The sequence below is a fragment of the Centruroides sculpturatus genome, unplaced genomic scaffold (assembly GCF_000671375.1).
Source record: "Centruroides sculpturatus isolate CEXI.00-Female unplaced genomic scaffold, Cexi_2.0 scaffold1044, whole genome shotgun sequence".
Classification (NCBI taxonomy): domain Eukaryota; kingdom Metazoa; phylum Arthropoda; class Arachnida; order Scorpiones; family Buthidae; genus Centruroides; species Centruroides sculpturatus.
The window spans coordinates 13,373-32,757 of record NW_019385231.1 but is presented as its reverse complement, the minus strand read 5'-3'; the positions used below and the strand labels follow the sequence as shown (position 1 = coordinate 32,757).

Genomic DNA, 19,385 nt, shown 5'->3' with positions numbered 1-19,385 from the left:
CACAAGAGATTAATTTTAAACACAATCTTTTACAATACAATAATTAACTTAATCACCATAAAACTATATTAGAAATATTAAATTCAGAGTTAGATATTTCTTATTTTAAAATTTATATTATCAAACAAAATAAACAAACCATGAATAATAGGTCCCTCATCTATATTGAAAAAAGCATCTTCTCCATGCCTACGTATTTGATAATGAATAGGCTGTCCATCATGAATCAGACTCAAAACATAATCACCTGGAGAAGTTGTACTTTCTCTTACTAAGAACTGTCCTTCTTCTCCTCCACCTAAAAATTTACTATTTATTTATAAAATGTATTTGAACTTATCATTTGTAAAGTCAAATAAATTAATTCACATTTTTCATTAAATAATATCACACTTATCTAGAAACATCCAGCATTTGCATATCATTGGAAACTGTATTATGACAGCTACAATAGTGAATGACATTACTAACTTAAAGCTAATTAAACTTCAAATAAAATATTTTAAACCAGATAATTAAATTATTGAATATTTGATATTAATAAATTAATTAATGCGCTCATCTGACGTATTCTATCACTAGTATTGTAGTGTGTACAGAACTATCAGGAATATGACTGGCCACTCCTATCATTAGATTCAATAGGCTTGTATTGCAGATATCAATAAATTAAAGCATATTTAACAATTGTATTATTATTATTATTATTTATATGTTGGATGCTTTAAGGTTATTTTTTAAAATGATTTTAAGTTTTACTGTTTTTATGGTTTTCGTTTACATTATATCATGATTTTGGTTCATTCCATTACTGATAAGTTCGTCCCCACTGTTTATAAACCTATAAATAACTCTAACACATGTATAGGATGTATAAGAGGATTCAGTCCAAGAATACAACAATTTTACCTTACATTCCAAATCTGCCTTGGCACATTTGGCACTTGGAATACATCACTAGACTCAACAGATTTTATTGGTGAAACCCTAGTATTCCATGGAACACAAGTTAGGAATCCCTACTCTAAATAACTGTTAGTGCAGGCTATTTTAATACATTATATTTTGTAAATTGTTAATTATTTAATCATATTTCTCAATCTTCTAAACAGTTAATATTCTGATTAAACTTGAAAAATTTTAATTATTATACTAATGATATATATATATATATTGAAGTTATAATTTAAATTACATTATATATTTTATAAACATCTTTTATCTAGAGGTGTAGTCATAAATTGAAAACTGCCAGGGTGCTAACTGGCACCCTGAGTTTAAATTGTCACTGTCTATGAAGGTATCACAATCTATGGAGTTTTTTATGGGCAAAGTGCAACTATGTGGCATAAATCTAATTGTAATAAAAGTAATTTTACTATAAAAAATAAACATAACTGTATGATATTAATCTGAAATAGTTTAAAAATGAAGAAAAAATAATAAAACCTGTTAAAATGAAAACCCACAAAATGGAAAAAATTTGGCACTAGACAATTGCAGTTTACATATCTTTTACTATATTTTTGCATTTACTAAATAATAATCAGTATTTCTATTCATTTATCAATTATAGAAGTTTTTAAGTATTTTAACTCTGTTATCTGAGAAATAAGAGGGCCTCTTTCACACTCAAAATTTCACTCTTTCACACTGAAACATTTAAGCATTTTATTATACTTTAATCATTCAACCAATAGTTCCCATTTAGCATCAGGACCTTAAAAGAAGGGAAATGGTATTTTTCTCCAGACCTGGAGAAAAATTAGGAGCCTATAGTGATTTCTATTCCTATAAAATTATCATCATTTTAACTAACAGAAAATAAAATCTTTCAAACTACTTTTTATTAATAAAGAAGCATTCTATGTATTTCATTAGTTCAAAAAACAAAAGGCTAAAAGAGGTCTGCTAAGAGGTCTGTTCTATACCTGAGCCCCCCCATACAAATTCTTGGAAACCATGTTTATCATCATAAAAATAACTAAGAAATCGAATAAAAATCAAGGTTTCATAACCAGTATTCCAAAATATATAGATATTTGAAGACACTACATATAATATAGAGTTTTCCAAAATACTGAAAAACTATAATAAAATATTTTGTTAGTGTAAAATTTACAATATATTGTTGTTAGTTATTGCATTATTCGAGATATATGTTCCTTCTCCTATATTAATTGGTTTTTGGAAAATCATTAGCAATATAAATCTAATATCAACTTCATATAGACTCATAAAATGACTCAAGTTTAATCTAAACTTTATACAAAAATTTAAATTAAAGATACTACACTTAAATGGTAAAAAATCTGCTATTCAATCATAAATAAATTGAATACAATTGACATAATTTTATTAATAAATTTAATATAATCTTTAGTACTTGTATATGAAGTTTTGAACTCAATCTTATGAAAAATATCTGTATGCTATGCTTAATTAAAAAAAAAAAAACATATTAAACTTGTTTCAAAAAGTCTAATTTTTAACTAATTTTTCACATAATATGAAATCTATTATGTTTGTGTATGTATTTTTTTTTCTTAAAGCAAGTATATTTTATACTTACTAATTTTGAGGATATGTTCTGCAGCATCTCTAGTTATTTTGCCATGATACCAAGAAATATTTTCATCTTGTGAGATTCTTGAGACAGATTTTGTAATTGGTGGAGATATGTTACTATCTTCTGTTTCACTTGGATGCATTGAGATAATTACTCCTTTTTATTTGCTAAATTTTTGAATCCATTATATCTAAAAAGATAATAAATTTACATAATGATAATTATAGAAAGTTATGTAAAATAAAGTTTTAAAGTAACAGCTTAATTAGGCTTGTAAATTTATTTATATAAGTTATTTATAAAAATAAAAGCTTAGTTATGAACCAAATATTAATACAGTAGAACCTCGAAAACTCGGCTCTCGATAACCCGGTACTCTGGATAACTCGGCCACACCCTGGCAGGACAAAAAAATCCTTAGTTAATTTTCATTATAGACAGCTTTATAAAAGTATAAAAGCTCTCATAAAGTATTTTTCTGAGGTCTGTCTTATCAGGTAAATTACTGTACACAGTGTATTCATTAATTTTCATTTTCATGTAGTAAAGGTTCTATGCCTTCATAAAGGACGTACTTTTCCTTTGTTTAAGGGTATTTGGGCAGTTTATTCTCTGTTGTATTCTCAAGCAAACAATACATACAAGTACAGTACACTATTTTCTGAGGAAACACTCATACTTATTTTTTTTAACCCCATTCCCGATAACCCGGCATTTTCACAAACTCGGCCACCCTTCGGTCCACATTAGGCCAAGTTTTCGAGGTTCTACTGTAATTAATATCATCAAATTAATTTAAAATAATCCTATTAAACTATTAATAAAATTAATCAAATTATTAAATTTATTAAAAGATAATAAATTTTTAGTTAAGTATTTGAAGACATAGTCCACCCAAATAGGGACCACCATTTATTAATTTTGTGTTCCAGACTGTACAATCTTGGCGACCGACCTTCCTTTTTAGGGTAGTAGCTGCCAAAACACTAAAAAGTCCTTTAAAAACACACAAAAATTTATCCAATTTTAAGACAAAGTCCATCCAAATAGGGACCACCATTTATTAATTTCGTGTTCCAGACTGTACAATCTTGGCGATCGACCTTCCTTTTTAGGGTAGTAGCTGCCAAAACACTAAAAAGTCCTTTAAAAACACACAAAAATTTATCCAATTAAAAATACAGAGATTTTCTGAAAAAGGAACTGTTGACATATGGACGTTTTCTGTTTTCTATCCATACTTTCTTGAGGGCGTTTCAGCTTTTATCCACAAGGGCTGGAAATTGTAGATTAGAAAAACCACCTCCCTTTTTCTAATCTACATTTTCCAGCACTTATTTCTTTGTGGATGAAAGTCGAAATGCCCTCAAGAAAATATAGATAGAAAACAGAAGACTTCTGTATGTCACCAGTTCCTTTTTCAGAAAATCCTTGTATTTTTAATTGGATAGGCCTAAATTTTTGTGTGTTTTTAAAAGACTTTTTAGTGTTTTGGCGGCTAGTAGCCTAAAAAGGAAGGTCGGTCGCCAAGATAGTACAGTCTGGAACACGAAACTAATAAATGGTGGTCCCTATTTGGGCAGACTTTGTCTTAAAATACTCAACTACAATAAGAACCATATGATGAAAAAACTATGAATTAAAGATAATAAATATTTAATAATTACTTTCTATAGTACAAGAAAGGCTTAATGAAATATGACATTCTATAATTTACAGAATCAAGGAACTTTTTATATCATATAAAAATTTTGGGATAATAGATCTCAAAATTCTTTTAGTATGTAACAAATCAGTTTTCTCTATACTTCTATGTACAGACATACCCCATTTAAAGTTTTTCTACTTACCATTTCCTTGTAACAACTTTTATATTTTACACACACGTTAATACACACATGCCGTGATATTTCATTATATCTCAATACAATATTTTTCTGCCAATGTTAATATAAGAAAATTTTTTATTTACATTTCAAGAGTTCAAAACATCATTAATTAATTTAATAAAACAATATGCAAGAAAACCTTTAAGTATAGAGAACAATACAATTTCCATTATACCAAATTAGTATTGTTTGATTTTACTGTTTGTGATACATCTGTCACATGTGATACACTTCCATTTTCCTTATTTCTAAAGTTGTCTGTAGATATTAATTATAAGCTTCTAACTTTACTTATTTTAAAATTACCTTCTCAATATTGGAACAAATCACAAACTTTAAACAACCTTTAAAATCCAGTAACATGAAAATGTTTTTGTTTCAATTTTTTAAAAAATAATATTTTGAAAAGTTGTTCTGGGCATTCCAATTTGGAATTTCTTTAACTTAAAGGCCTGAGGAAGACATTGGTCAAGGTTGAAAATGCTTGTCAAAGTTTTTTACATTAAAAATTTTTATTACTGGACTTTAAAGATTCTTTAAAGTTTATTTACTTATTTTGTTTTAATGTAGCAGTCTTCAGTAATTGTTTATAAACATTTACTAGGTAAAGGTATTCTATTGATGATTGCTAAATTGTTGACATCAAAATAATCTTAATATATGCTTATATTTAAAGTCAACACAAATTTATTTTACCTATAAACTAATATCGAATTGTCTCCAAAGAAAAATTCCAAATTATTGTTTGCTGTTTCTCTCATATACCGACTTGGTCCTGTTAAAATATGGGCACAGACATCCTTTTATGTATGCAGAATATAGTAATTCTGATTAGTCAATTTTAAATTATTTTGATTTTTGTAATTGAGAAAACAAGTGGTCCTCTATTTTCAGTCCAATTTAGTCAATCTTTGCAATTTTTATCATGTATAGTACAAGTGTCAGCTTCAACGTAAATTACTATGATTTTCAAGGAAATCATACCATGTACACTTCTCTTTAAGTTACAATTCAAATACAGTGGACCTTGTTACACTTACAGAGTGCCTCCTAGGAGAAAATTTGTGAAATTTTGAGTGACAATCATTGATTACAATAGCTTTTTATTGATGATGTTTTTATATTTTTTATTTGATGAGAAAATGCCAATAAGTTTTTCTATTTCTGCAACCAGAAATGCAACAACTAAGTCTTGTAAATCTATTCATTTACTCAAATTTTCATCAAATTAGTAGAACATTGATCAATCTTTCTTGTTGGTTTTTACAAAGATTTGAGATATATTAATGCTGATGGTTCAATTTGGAAGCTATCCAAATATATGCAAGTTTTTAGTGAATATTTCATTACAGATAAGTTGATGTTAAATTGTCATTTTTATTGTTTTATTTGCATAAAAATGGATTTTTTGTTTGCATGATTTGAAATTATAAAATGTTTTACTTAATGTAAGAGCTCTAATTTTTTCATAGTTTTATTAAAATCATTTTATTTTTACAATCATAATCTCTAATTGTGGAGCCATTATAACTCACAATACAAACATCTTCCACATTTTTCCAGCACTGTTTCAATTCTCTAACAAATGTTTTGATTCAATTCATAAGCCTGTATCAGGTCTACATCTGAATTCAAACTTCTAATGTTCTAAATCAGAATGTTAACTATGTTAACTTGTTCCACAATATTTTTTAAACAAGTTTAAAAGATAGAACATCCAAATCCAATAATTATATATTAGAACATCCAGCTTTAAGAGTCCACATACCTTCAAAATCAGAAAATTCATACAATAGCATAAATTGTAACTTAACACTTACAATAATATCTATAATTTTATTCAAGATATAATATCTTCAATAAAATTATAGATATTATTAGATTATTAATAAATGTTATAAGTGTTATGTTACAATTTGTGCTATTATATGAATTTCTGATTTAAAAGATATGCAGATACTTAAAGCTGGATGATGTAGATTTTAAATTTTATAAAAAATGTCATGGAGTAAGTTAATGTAGTTTGAATGGAGTACTATTCCAATTTACAATGCTGGAAGTTTGAATTTGGATGTAGATCTGATGCAAGCTTATGATCTGAGCTGAAAATGTTTGTTGGAGAATTAAAACAGTGATGGGATTAAAAGTGTATGGAAAGTGTTTGTATTGTAAGTTAAACTTTTTAAAAAATTGACGGGACAAATTTACTTTTACAAAAAAAAAAAAAAAAATTTGACTCATCCTGTATGTATAGAAATATATTTTTTTGTAAAAGTTAAACTTTGTTGTGGCTTTGGCACATTTAGTTTTGCTATTATGTTTTCTACTTTAAAATATATATGAAGGAAAATCACATACAGTCAGGTTACGAACACCCCTGTTTACAAACAAAATTTTGAATGCCATATTTGTTCCAGTTGCCTTACAATAACTTGGTTTTCAAACAAGCTACTTGGCAGACCAATGGTGAACTTCTTATACTAAGTTAAAGAAAGTTGACAGCCCAACTAATCAATGACAAGACTACCAATTCAGTAGTGGAGCTGAAATTTGGCTCACATCATTAGACGTCACAACACAAACCATCAAAGAATTTGTTATTCAAATTAGATTTCAATGCACAAGCAAGTAAGATACTACTTTCAATTTTCAGTATGCATCATAATTCAATTTAAATCAAATTATTATGGAGGAAAACTTGCATTCCAAGAAATAACATCCCTTCCCTTCCACCTTCTGTCCACCCTACACTTGCACCATCACAAATTCTCAGCATGGATAAGGATGAATGAAATAATTGTCTTTCTAATTATCAACATTATTCGTTATTCAGTTGGTATGTTATAATATAATATTACGTTGCATTTTTAGGTATTTTTATTTTTAATACAGCTGAAAAAGGTAAAATAAGGTTTGTTTTGGGGGTTGAAAACACATTAATCCATTTTACATTGTTTCTTATGGAAAAATTTGTCAGTATGAGAACAAATCAGTTTTCAAACAACTTTTAGAAACAAATTAAGTTCGTAAACCAAGGTTTGACTGTACTGATAAAAATCATTGACTTTTTATCAATTTTTTGTTATAAAAAAATTAGGAAACTGAGAAAATTCAATTTTTTTTACAACAAAAATTATGCAATAAAAATAATAATAATTCAGAAAATATAAAATTCAACTATTGGTAAAACAATTCAAATTTTAGTAGTAATTAATATCTAGATACATTATTATTAGAATGTAGAACTTAGATAATTATTAGACTATGTGCATATCTATGTGAAATCATATGGTATTTACATAAACATTTTTACAAAAAAAAAAAGGGGTTAAAAATAAATAAACCATGTACTTTGGATACTGCACTTGTATTAAATAACTATATGAAAGAAACCTTAAACTGCAGTGATATTTTTAATTTTTGAATATTTTTTCAACCTTCTTCAAGATAAAATGGTAATTGAATAATGGTTTTCATTTTAAAGAAACATAAATGTATTTGTGACGATTATAATTTAAATAGGTGCAATATCCAAAGAAATACATTATGACTATGCCAGCTAAAACCTATTGCAAATTAGTTCTGAAAATTTGTAAGAACATGGCAAAACTCAATTTACTCAAGGAATTCCAGACTAAAGGAACCTATTATTTAAAAGTCCAGCATACTCTCATTTTGAATTGTTTATTCTAGGATCATAAAATTTAAATTATATTAATCAGAAATACATTTATGTTCTGTTTATTTCAAATGAAAACCAAAACGACAGTTTTCATTTGAGATGAACAGAACATAAATGTTTTGATGATTCCCATTTTATCCTGAAGGTGGTCAATAGAAAAAATGAATGAAAATGTTCAAAAATTAAAAATATCACTGCAGTCTAAGGTGTCTATCATTATTTGGTTATAAATAAAGAAATTGTTTATTAAAGAATTAGCTAATTTAGACTTACAATCTTTACTCATTTTTATTCTCACCCATCTTTGGGCTTTCTATAGCACTTATCCTGTGTTTTATGTTTCTTACTATGTTGTGAACAATGAAAAACATAAAACAGTAAAGTTCAGTTTTACGATAAAATGTAAATTTTGTTCTGAAATTTAATATTAACATTAGTAATTTCTTTAATTAGAAGCTGAGTATATTACCTAACTTCACTGCCTGTAACCGGTGTTCTTCTCCAATACGAAGGACTTTGCCAAGTCCTTCGTATTGGAGAAGAACACCGGTTACAGGCAGTGAAGTTAGGTAATTTATCAATTACGGTGTTATAATTTCTATATACAGTCGACCCCCCTATAATTACGGTCCCTATAATTACGATTCCTATAAAACTACGAAAAAATATACATATTTTGGAAATGTTGAGTCGGATTAGTGTAGAATCGATTAATTTTATGGAAGAAAACCTTTCAATCAGCCATAGTCCGTAAACTTGACACGTGTCGGGCTGTGATTGGAACGACTTGTAAGAAATCGGATTCCTAATAAATTGGAACGTATCTATATCTTATAGGGGGGGTCGACTGTAGTTTAGCTGAGTATATGTTATATAGTGAAAGAAATTTTTTTGATAGCCTACATTCTGAATTTTTCAAATATATTTACATATATAAATCTTACATTTAAATGACAATTAATTGTTAGAAAAATAATTTATTTATATTTTCTTTAAACCTTTAAATAATATTTTTAGAGATTTCTTGGGTTGGTTAATTTGTTTTTAGAAGGTGAAGAAATTTCAACATTATTGGTACAGCAAGATGAAACTAATATACTGGGTGTTCAGTAAAAACTGCACCACAGGAGTGCCTGATGAAGCAAGAATGCTACCCAGCATAGCATGAAATACAGGGTTTTCTGTCATTTTTTCAATATTACATGAAAAGTTTTGATTCCTGTACATTAATATTTTAGAGATCTTTCTCTTATTAGGAATTGTTTCTCTTGTTGACATATGGCAGATGCACGTGAACACCAAAAAACCAGCAAAAAATTAATATATTAAAACTAAAACATTTTCTTCCATTTTAAACAGATGTCTTCAGGTTAGAAAAATGTATATATACATGAATTATCTTGAACTAATCAAAATATTCAATGTCTTCAAAGATGTACAGAGATTAAATATAAAGAGATGAACTCTTTTTTGACTGCATGGTGGGAGTTCTATGACCTCCCATAAGTCTTGTATTAAGACATATATGTTTTATTTAGTATTTTGCAAAATCTTTTATCTTTTAAATTGTTATATATTGTAATATGTGAATTGAAGCACAATGTTACAATGTACAAGTGCATTTCATGGCAACTTCATCTTTTAAATTTGTATGATGTTTTATGTTTAGAATATACATTCGTTTATATATACATTCTTCTAACTTAAAGATAACTGTTACAAATGGAAGAAAATATTTGTTTTGTTTTCATATACAGTGGAACCTCGGTATACGTCTGCTCTAGAATACGTCCAATTCAAAATACTTTCCTGTTTGGACGAAACAAATTTTGCTTGGTATACGACTTTTGTTCGGTATACGACATAATTCAATTATACGCGTCATCAATGAACAAGTAGCACTATCGGTGTTGACTCATCCTGTATGTATAGAAATATATTTTTTTGTAAAAGTTAAACTTTGTTGTGGCTTTGGCACATTTAGTTTTGCTATTATGTTTTCTACTTTAAAATATATATGAAGGAAAATCACATACAGTCAGGTTACGAACACCCCTGTTTACAAACAAAATTTTGAATGCCATATTTGTTCCAGTTGCCTTACAATAACTTGGTTTTCAAACAAGCTACTTGGCAGACCAATGGTGAACTTCTTATACTAAGTTAAAGAAAGTTGACAGCCCAACTAATCAATGACAAGACTACCAATTCAGTAGTGGAGCTGAAATTTGGCTCACATCATTAGACGTCACAACACAAACCATCAAAGAATTTGTTATTCAAATTAGATTTCAATGCATAAGCAAGTAAGATACTACTTTCAATTTTCAGTATGCATCATAATTCAATTTAAATCAAATTATTATGGAGGAAAACTTGCATTCCAAGAAATAACATCCCTTCCCTTCCACCTTCTGTCCACCCTACACTTGCACCATCACAAATTCTCAGCATGGATAAGGATGAATGAAATAATTGTCTTTCTAATTATCAACATTATTCGTTATTCAGTTGGTATGTTATAATATAATATTACGTTGCATTTTTAGGTATTTTTATTTTTAATACAGCTGAAAAAGGTAAAATAAGGTTTGTTTTGGGGGTTGAAAACACATTAATCCATTTTACATTGTTTCTTATGGAAAAATTTGTCAGTATGAGAACAAATCAGTTTTCAAACAACTTTTAGAAACAAATTAAGTTCGTAAACCAAGGTTTGACTGTACTGATAAAAATCATTGACTTTTTATCAATTTTTTGTTATAAAAAAATTAGGAAACTGAGAAAATTCAATATTTTTTACAACAAAAATTATGCAATAAAAATAATAATAATTCAGAAAATATAAAATTCAACTATTGGTAAAACAATTCAAATTTTANGCTGATCTCATGAAAAATCAAGCAGGAACTAGCCAGGAAAGCGAGGTGTTTAAAGCCAGCCATTTTTTTACACGAGAACGGATTAATCATTTTTACATTACTTCTTATGGGAAAGGTTGGTTTGGTATACGTCCAATTCAGTATAAGTCCAAACATCGGGAACAGATTAAGGTCGTATACCGAGGTTCCACTGTATTAACTTTTTTGCTGATTTTTTGATGTATTTATTATTATTTTTTACTAAATTATACTAGTATTATCATAGAGATTGTATGGCAGATGCATCCGAAGAATTTTTCACTAACCATAGAAAAAACACAGGCTTATAAAATATATAAATAATTATATTTTACTTGATGCTATTTTGTTGAAATGAAGAAAAAGAAACTCTTCTAAAATCCAATAAAAATGAAGCTATTTACAAGGACATTTTATTTCACTAAATGTTTGCTCAAAATGGGTAACCTGTTCCACCTGACAGTATGCAAGATGAGCCATATTTTCTTTCTTACCATCATAAGCTGATCTGCCATTATCTGCACAGAAGTGTCAATTATGTGCTGTCATAATTCTGCAACATTTGCAACTGCTGTTCAGAAAACATTTCTTAGCCTTAATAAAAGAAATTAATGGTATCAAATCAGGAGAGTGAGGAGACTATAGATATAGACCATAGACCTCTTTGATCAATCCATAAGCATGAAAATGTGGCATTCAATCATTCTCTAACTTAAACACTCCAATGGACAGGTGTTAGTAGAAAATGGAATTTTTGAGATCTAGATTTTTGAGTAGTGACCCAACATGCTCTATCAAGAGCCCCAAGTATTAAAACTTTTGGGAGTAAAGACATTATCAATAAAAAATGGCTCAAGTGCCCTTTGGTCAGTAATCCAGCCCAAATATTAACACTCTAGATGCAAAATACACTCTGGATATATTGAGTGTTTCACTCCTAGTGATGAAGATTCTCCTGCACTGAGTAGCATGCATTAGCAGAGTTTATGTTGCCATAAATGTAAAAGTATGTTTTATCTGTGAAGCAGATTCACCTGGGAATGGTAAGATCAGCATTGCCAAGATTCATAAAAATTTCTGAATGCACAAAAAAACTTAACCTCTGCACTGTAGTCTTGAGAAAAAGCTCTTGATATCATAAAGTTCTTTTATTATCCATTTAAGTACTTATGAGGATTGTATGTACAGAGGTTGACCGAATTCCCACTTCCAGAGCTAAACAGTGAATGGGAAATAGTCAGAATTGCTAAGAATGCAGCTAAGATGTCCATAGCTATGCTTTCTGTCATACATATCCTAGGCCTCCCTGCCACACCAGCCAAACCATGAGTACAACAAAATTTTTTACTGTTCTTGGAACAGCTATGTATTGGGAATGGGACCAATAAGGGTACAATGCACGAAACCAGATAACAATATCCCTTGTGCTGCATCCACGAAAGTAAAGCTGAACCATTTTGCATCTCTCTTCCTTCATAAATCTCATTTTGTCACACAAACTACACTCTGCTAAACTGACTTTAAATAGCTATCTGAAGTAACAATACTATCATCTTATAAAAAATTATTTATATAATTAATATAACTACAAATGTTTAAAATGTACACCTTAATTAGTAATTACTTAAAATTGATATCAGAAATTAAATCAACAATTTTTTAAAGTGATTTGCAATTATAAAATCTGCAAAACTATCAAAGGTGTTACAAAATTTGCATGATCTGTTTTTACCTAATTAAATTACATTAATGGTAATCAGAAGAAGGAACTACCATACATAACTGAAGCAGTTCTGCTCAAATATCTACACACAATCTTGTGTAGCAGCAAACATAGTTTATTAAACTAAAAAAAAACTAACGTTTTCAAACATATTTAATAACCTTCATCAGGTTGATGTTTCGAATCTTGAAATTTTCAATTACTTGTACTAAAGGAAAAAGTTCAAAAAAATATATTTTGTTCTTTTTCTGTTTTGATTTTTAAAACATCAACTTAATGAAGATAATTAAATATGATTGAAAATGTTCATTTTTTTCCAGTTTAATAAATCAATTTTGCTGTTGCACAAGATAGTGTGTAGATGATTAAGTGGTTTACTACTGAAGCAGTTACTTTAAGAATTGGAATAGTTTTGATTGAATAAAATTTTTCTGATTTAAAACAACCTAACAATTTTTACTCAATCATTAAATTTTTTGGTAGATTGCTTGTTGTTCCTACATTTTACATTAACTTTCCTTTATTTAAACAAAATAAAATGTATTTATTTAAATTTTTGTAAGCCTTTTTTTCTACAGTTAGCACAATATACTTCAGAGGTATCTGCTGTAATGTCAACAAGAAAAATAATTCCTAATAGGAAAAAAAAAGATCTCTAAGATATTAATATGCGAAAATCAAAACTTTTCACATTTTTCATAATTGTTACAACAGAACAAAGTATGTATTAATTAAATCAGATTTATAATTCTATTTGTTTTCTTATGTGCTAATAAATTAAATTTTAATAAGATCTAGATAATATTAAAATATCATTAATTAATTAAACTCTTTAAATTATCATGTTATAAGAAAATTATCCACACTAATCAATCTTACTAGTTTTAAATTCTCTCTTTTATTGATGTTTCTACAACAATAATCAACAAAAGTTTCAAGTACTGTCAACCCCCTATAACACTGTTGATAATTCCATTTTATATGAATTCCATGTTGTATGAGTTACTTAGATTTTACAAATATGTGAGCTGTTCACAGCCCAGCACACATATTTGTAAAATCTAAGTGACTCATACAACATGGAATTCATATAAAACGAAATTATCAACAGTGTTATGGGGGGGTCGACTGTATATCAAAGAGACATAGTTCACATTTAGACTTTCAGAAGATAGAAGTGAGTATTGCATTTAAATCTATTTCAACTCAATATAAGTATACTTATAGTATTTTNACAATACCAAGCTGCAATTTTTAATTATATTTTTAATTTAATTTAAAATATATGCTCTCTATTTTAGTAGTGTCTTGCCCCTGTACACCATACTTTTCCTATTAACAATAGAGCTATGCTGGTGATGTGGGTTTTATAATAATAAAAATTATTAATGCTAATAAGTAAAATTGTCCTTAAGCCCATCCCTACTCAAGTTATGACACACAATTCTTTTTATCTCCCCCACCCCACAACCTTTAACCACCAAAATTTAATAGCATCAATTCCTCTAATAAACAAACCTCTCTGTGAAATTTCAGAAATTTTTGACAAAAACACAGGAGTTATTAAGCTTCAAAACATACATATAGAAGAAAACCTTTGAATTTTTTTTTTCAACATTTCAAGGTCTTGAGTCCAAAAATGTAAAAATCTTGGAGGTCAATTTTTGACTGATTACATACTTTACCTCTGTTATATATAACAAGAGCTGGAAAAGTAAAAATTGCTATTATCAGCCATTATCATGTTTTAATGACACTTGCTATTGTTCAGATATGACTGTTCATTTCACTTCCTTTTGTAAAATCAGCGAGAATCAAATTTGCCATCAGAAAATAGGTCATTTTTCACATTCTGTTTTCACTTATTCTTAATAAATGTATATATCTGAACTAAGAATTGTCTACAGCAAAGAGTTGAACAGTTGACTCTCAAATTTATATTAGATATTAGCCACATTAAAATTATTTTCTATTTAATTTTTTTCTGAGTTTATTTCAACATTTTTTCATATTATTTGAAAAATATATAACACAGAAATAAAATAATATGATGATAAAAATTTTTTTGATGTTTAACAGGCATTTGTATCTTCAACAGATGAAGTTTAGAGAGGTTATTTCCAGTATTTTTTTCTTCATTTCACTTATTTTATAATTACATCTACAGTAAAGTGAAATAGAAAAAGATTTTAATGTTTGAAATGATAACATCATGCTATTTTATTATATTATTGTCTACTAAGGACTTATTATAGTGGTGTTCTGATTTTTTGCAAACAGAGGAATTCTTATTCAGAAAAAACAATCTTTATTTTTCATCTGGTATTTCACCTAAGTAAAATTGTATAAAATAAGGAAAAAAGGCATTTGGATTAATAACATTATGTTCTTAATGTCTGCTCCAGAGATGCATATATAGAGATGTTCTTAATGTCTGCTCCAGAGATGAGATGGGTTAAGTGAAGGTTTCTGAAAGTTTTATTTCCATTCCAACAGTTTTTTTTGCAAGATACTGTTTACATGGATTATACATTGTTACAGGTTATCCATATGAAATTATGATATTTTATACTTAGTCAACAAGATTTGTACAACAGTTAAAAAGTTATCAATAAAAGCTAACTAGTTAGTTAATAATGTGGAAAAAATAAAATACATAAAAGTTTATATACCATGAACTTTTACTGCTTCATACTTTGTAATCTTGCATTAATTACAGTACAACTTTTTCATTTTTTCTATCATCACTAAACAAGTCTCCTTTTTCTGGATTAGTTCTGTCCCTACAATGTACAGCAAAATGTCAATAAAATAAAATTTTGTAGATCACTAAAATTAATCCAATAATGTAAAATATTGCATTGAAATATACTGAAAATACCAGAGTAATAAAAAACCTCATATTGAGAACACGGAATCTTCAAAATCGATTTTTCTAGTACCATTATTCAGAGCAAGCTTCACCATTCTAAAATTATATAATAATGCATAGTGAACCAAAAAGTTTTTTACTCTGCCTTTTGAATGTTATGAGAATCTTTAGTCATGTCCAACAAAGGTTTAACCAAGATCATAATACACTGACCAACTACTGCAGCATAGGACTCGACATATCCAGGCCAACCTATCTGTAAAAAATTCTGAACTAACCCAAACTGGAGTCTTGGTTCCTTGAGCATCAGGTTGCCATCGTCATCTGAACTATATGACCATCTGTATTTGTAACTGAAAGTTTATCAGAAGCATTGTTGTAAACAAGCAGTAGATGTAACAGCACTGATCTGGAGAGCATATGTAATTATTTACTGCTGAAAAAATCTAATTTTCAATTATAATGTTTGTATATCAAAATATTTTCCATAAATACCTGTGCTATGGACTGTGTTACAACACTGCAATATACTGACACATCTTTTTATTTTTATAAAAAAATGGATAGACTTCACATCATACTGACTGAACCCAAAATAATAATCTAATATTGTGGAAGATGAAGTTGAAATTAAGTCAAGACTACAGTTTAGGCTACCATAATTATACAATAATAACGGTACACTATAAATTAAATCAACCATAAGACAAATTCATGTGACTAGAGAAATATTCTATCAACATTTTGTTGTTCAATGGATACTAACTTCAGCATTTACAAATTTTGAGATGATGACCATTTTCTTTGTAAAAACCATTTTCTTTGTAACATTTTATGTTAAACTGAAATTTTCATTATATTGATATTAGCGAGGTTGAGGCCGAAGTTTTAAACGCGAAAACGTGTACACCAGATGTTCAGTGCAGCTTTCCTGTAAGCCTAGAAGTTTGACAATGGTGTTTGTAATGTCGAGCATGATTCCACTGACTATCCAAACACCATTGTCAAACTTCTAGGCTTACAGGAAAGTGGCACTGCTTGTCCAACATACACATTTTCACATTTAAAACTTCTGTCTCAACCTCACTATTCATTAAACCAAAACATTTTTGTATGTAGTAAACTGGCAGAAGATTGAAGATAAATTTGTTTTCAATAATTTCACAATACTAGTATTTATTATAATGACATTTAACTAAATTATGAAATATTGTCATTATATGAAAATTGAATAAATAACTCTTTGAAAAAAACTTATGAAAATTGAAAATACAGTAATACCTCGACATACACTACCCCGACTTACGCGATTTTCAAATCTCATCAATTCGTCTTTTGTTTGAGCACCATGCAACTCTTGATTACTCACTCCCCCCACACTATTGTTCAGCTTACATGTTCGAACGTGTCGCGCGAAATTCACACATAACTACAATTTATTTTGTGTTATTTATTTCTGTGTTTGTTATATCTACGGAGACTTGAGAGACTCTATGTGGTGATTTCTTGTAACCGTAAACAAATCAAAAGACGAGATAAGATTAACAAGAACATTTATTAGCTTACATACATCTGACTTGGATTTTACATAAATTGGGAAATTATACCCCAACTTATGCGGTTATCGCTCGGTCCCATCTATCGCGTAAGTTCGGGGTATTACTGTATTCATAAAACTATCTGTAATACTGATATTACAAAATTGAAATTTTTCAATAAAATTTCATAATTTGTGGATGATTGACTATCTGGCAACCTGTTGATAAGGTATTATCTGTATATATTGTGTGATGTTAGAGATATTTGTGGTATTATATTTTTTATTAACAGGATATTCAAAGATCGCATACAAATACTTTCTAGTATTCAAGCATTCAGGACGGCATTTGCCCATCTCTATACAAAATTGACCAAATTTTTCATAAGTATAAATTTTAATAGTTAATTAGCAAAATCTAATATTATTTTACAAATTTTTTTATTTAGAATTCTATTAATTTATTAAAAATTATCCTTTTATATATTTTTTAATTTATATACAGTGATACCTCGACTTATGCGAACCCGGAGTTACGCAATTTTCAAATCTCCTCGATTCGTCTTTTGTTTGAGCACCACGCAACTCTTGATTACTCATTCTCTCCACACTATTGTTCAGCTTACATGTTCGGATGTATCTCGCAGACTCAACACATAGCTACAATTTATTTTATGTTATTTATTTCTGTGTTTGTTATATCTACGGAGACTCGAGAGACTCTATGTGGTGATTTCTTGTAACAATGAACGAATCAAAAGATGAGATAAGATTAATGAGAACATTTATTAGCTTACATACATCCGACTTGGATTTTACACACATTGAGAAATTATACCCCGATTTACATGAATTCGACTTACGTGGTTATTGCCCGGTCCCACCTAACGCATAAGTTTGGGGTATTACTGTAATTAATTCATATCAATTTTATCTCAATTTAAATAATAAAGAGCAATAAACCCAATTTATTGAATGATCTTCTAAACTATGCAATGAGAATATTTAAAAACTACATGTAATTCAAAATATATGACATTACAAAACACATGATATCATCAAAAAACTTAAATAGTAAAGACTAAAATGTAAATCTAACAATTTTGAAGAAATTACATTATTACCAGTAGTCAAAATTATGAGGATTTATACATCATCAAAGTGTAACATATTAGATTATCAATAAAATGTTTTTAAAATAAAAAGTTTTTTATATTCTGTAGATTTGGTTTATAGTACTACTAAATATACTATGGGCTTTATGCAAAAGTTTATGAAATTTTCTAGACTAAAATATTCCAAATTGTTCTCCTACAGATGGCATCAGGAAGTTTCTCATGCACACATGTGGACTTTACAATTATTAATCTGTATAAAACCAGCTGAATCTCATCACCATAACGTGCAATTGTTTGCAATGATATTGTTGCCAAGTCTACAATCTATGATTGGTTCTGTAAATTTAAAACTTGGTAATAAACTCAACAAAACTTGCAAAAAATTTGGAATGAAAATTTACATAGCTAAAACAAAAGTGATGAAAGTTGGAAGGCTAATTAGCAAAGATTTGAAAATCCTAATTGATGGAAACAAAATAGAGCAAGTTCAACATTTTAAGTATCTTGGCAGCATTATTCAGGGAGATGGCAGATGTGAAAAAGAAAGCAAAGAACGAATCAGGGCTGGAAAAATGGCTTTTTATAAGAAGAAGAACCTTCTTATTGGAAAAATGAACCAAACACTTAAAAAGAAGTTAATAAAATGCTTTTCCTGGAGCACAGCTTTATATGGAGCAGAGACTTGGACCTTAAGGAAAAAGGAAACAAACTACCTTGAAGCATATGAAATGTGGTTATGGCGAAGAATGGAGAAAATCAAGTGGACAGAGAAGGTTAAGAATGAAGATGTTTTAAATTTGGTCCAGGAACAGAGATCTCTTTTAAAAACAATACAAAGAAGAAAAAATAACTGGCTAGGTCATATATTGCGAGGAGAAGGATTAATGCGAGTGGCATTAGAAGGAAAAATTGATGCAAGGAAACAAAGAGGAAGAAAAAGAAAAGTATTGATAGATGATGTTTTACTAGGCAAAACTTATAAAGAAATAAAAGAGGAAGCCCGAAATAGAGAATGTTGGAGAAGGAGAATTCTATAATTTGACTGCTTTCCACGGACCTGTCCTAGGACAGAACACCCATGAATGAATGAATGAA

At 28.6% G+C, this 19,385-nt stretch overlaps 1 protein-coding gene across 3 annotated transcripts in view; it reads right to left on the bottom strand.

The window, feature by feature from the left end:
* Nucleotides 1-19,385, bottom strand: part of LOC111636487 (tyrosine-protein kinase shark-like) — a 78,519-nt gene that overhangs the window by 49,576 nt on the left and 9,558 nt on the right. For 2 of the 3 annotated variants that reach the window (XM_023381747.1, XM_023381748.1), the window contains exons 2-4: nucleotides 15,436-15,546; nucleotides 2,573-2,759; nucleotides 140-298 (exon numbers count right to left, since the gene is read on the bottom strand). In XM_023381747.1, coding sequence (XP_023237515.1) covers nucleotides 140-298; nucleotides 2,573-2,711 — 298 coding nt within the window. In that variant the 5' untranslated portion in view covers nucleotides 2,712-2,759; nucleotides 15,436-15,546. The remainder of the gene's footprint in view (nucleotides 1-139; nucleotides 299-2,572; nucleotides 2,760-15,435; nucleotides 15,547-19,385) is intronic. The other variant, XM_023381749.1, reaches the window with a different exon arrangement.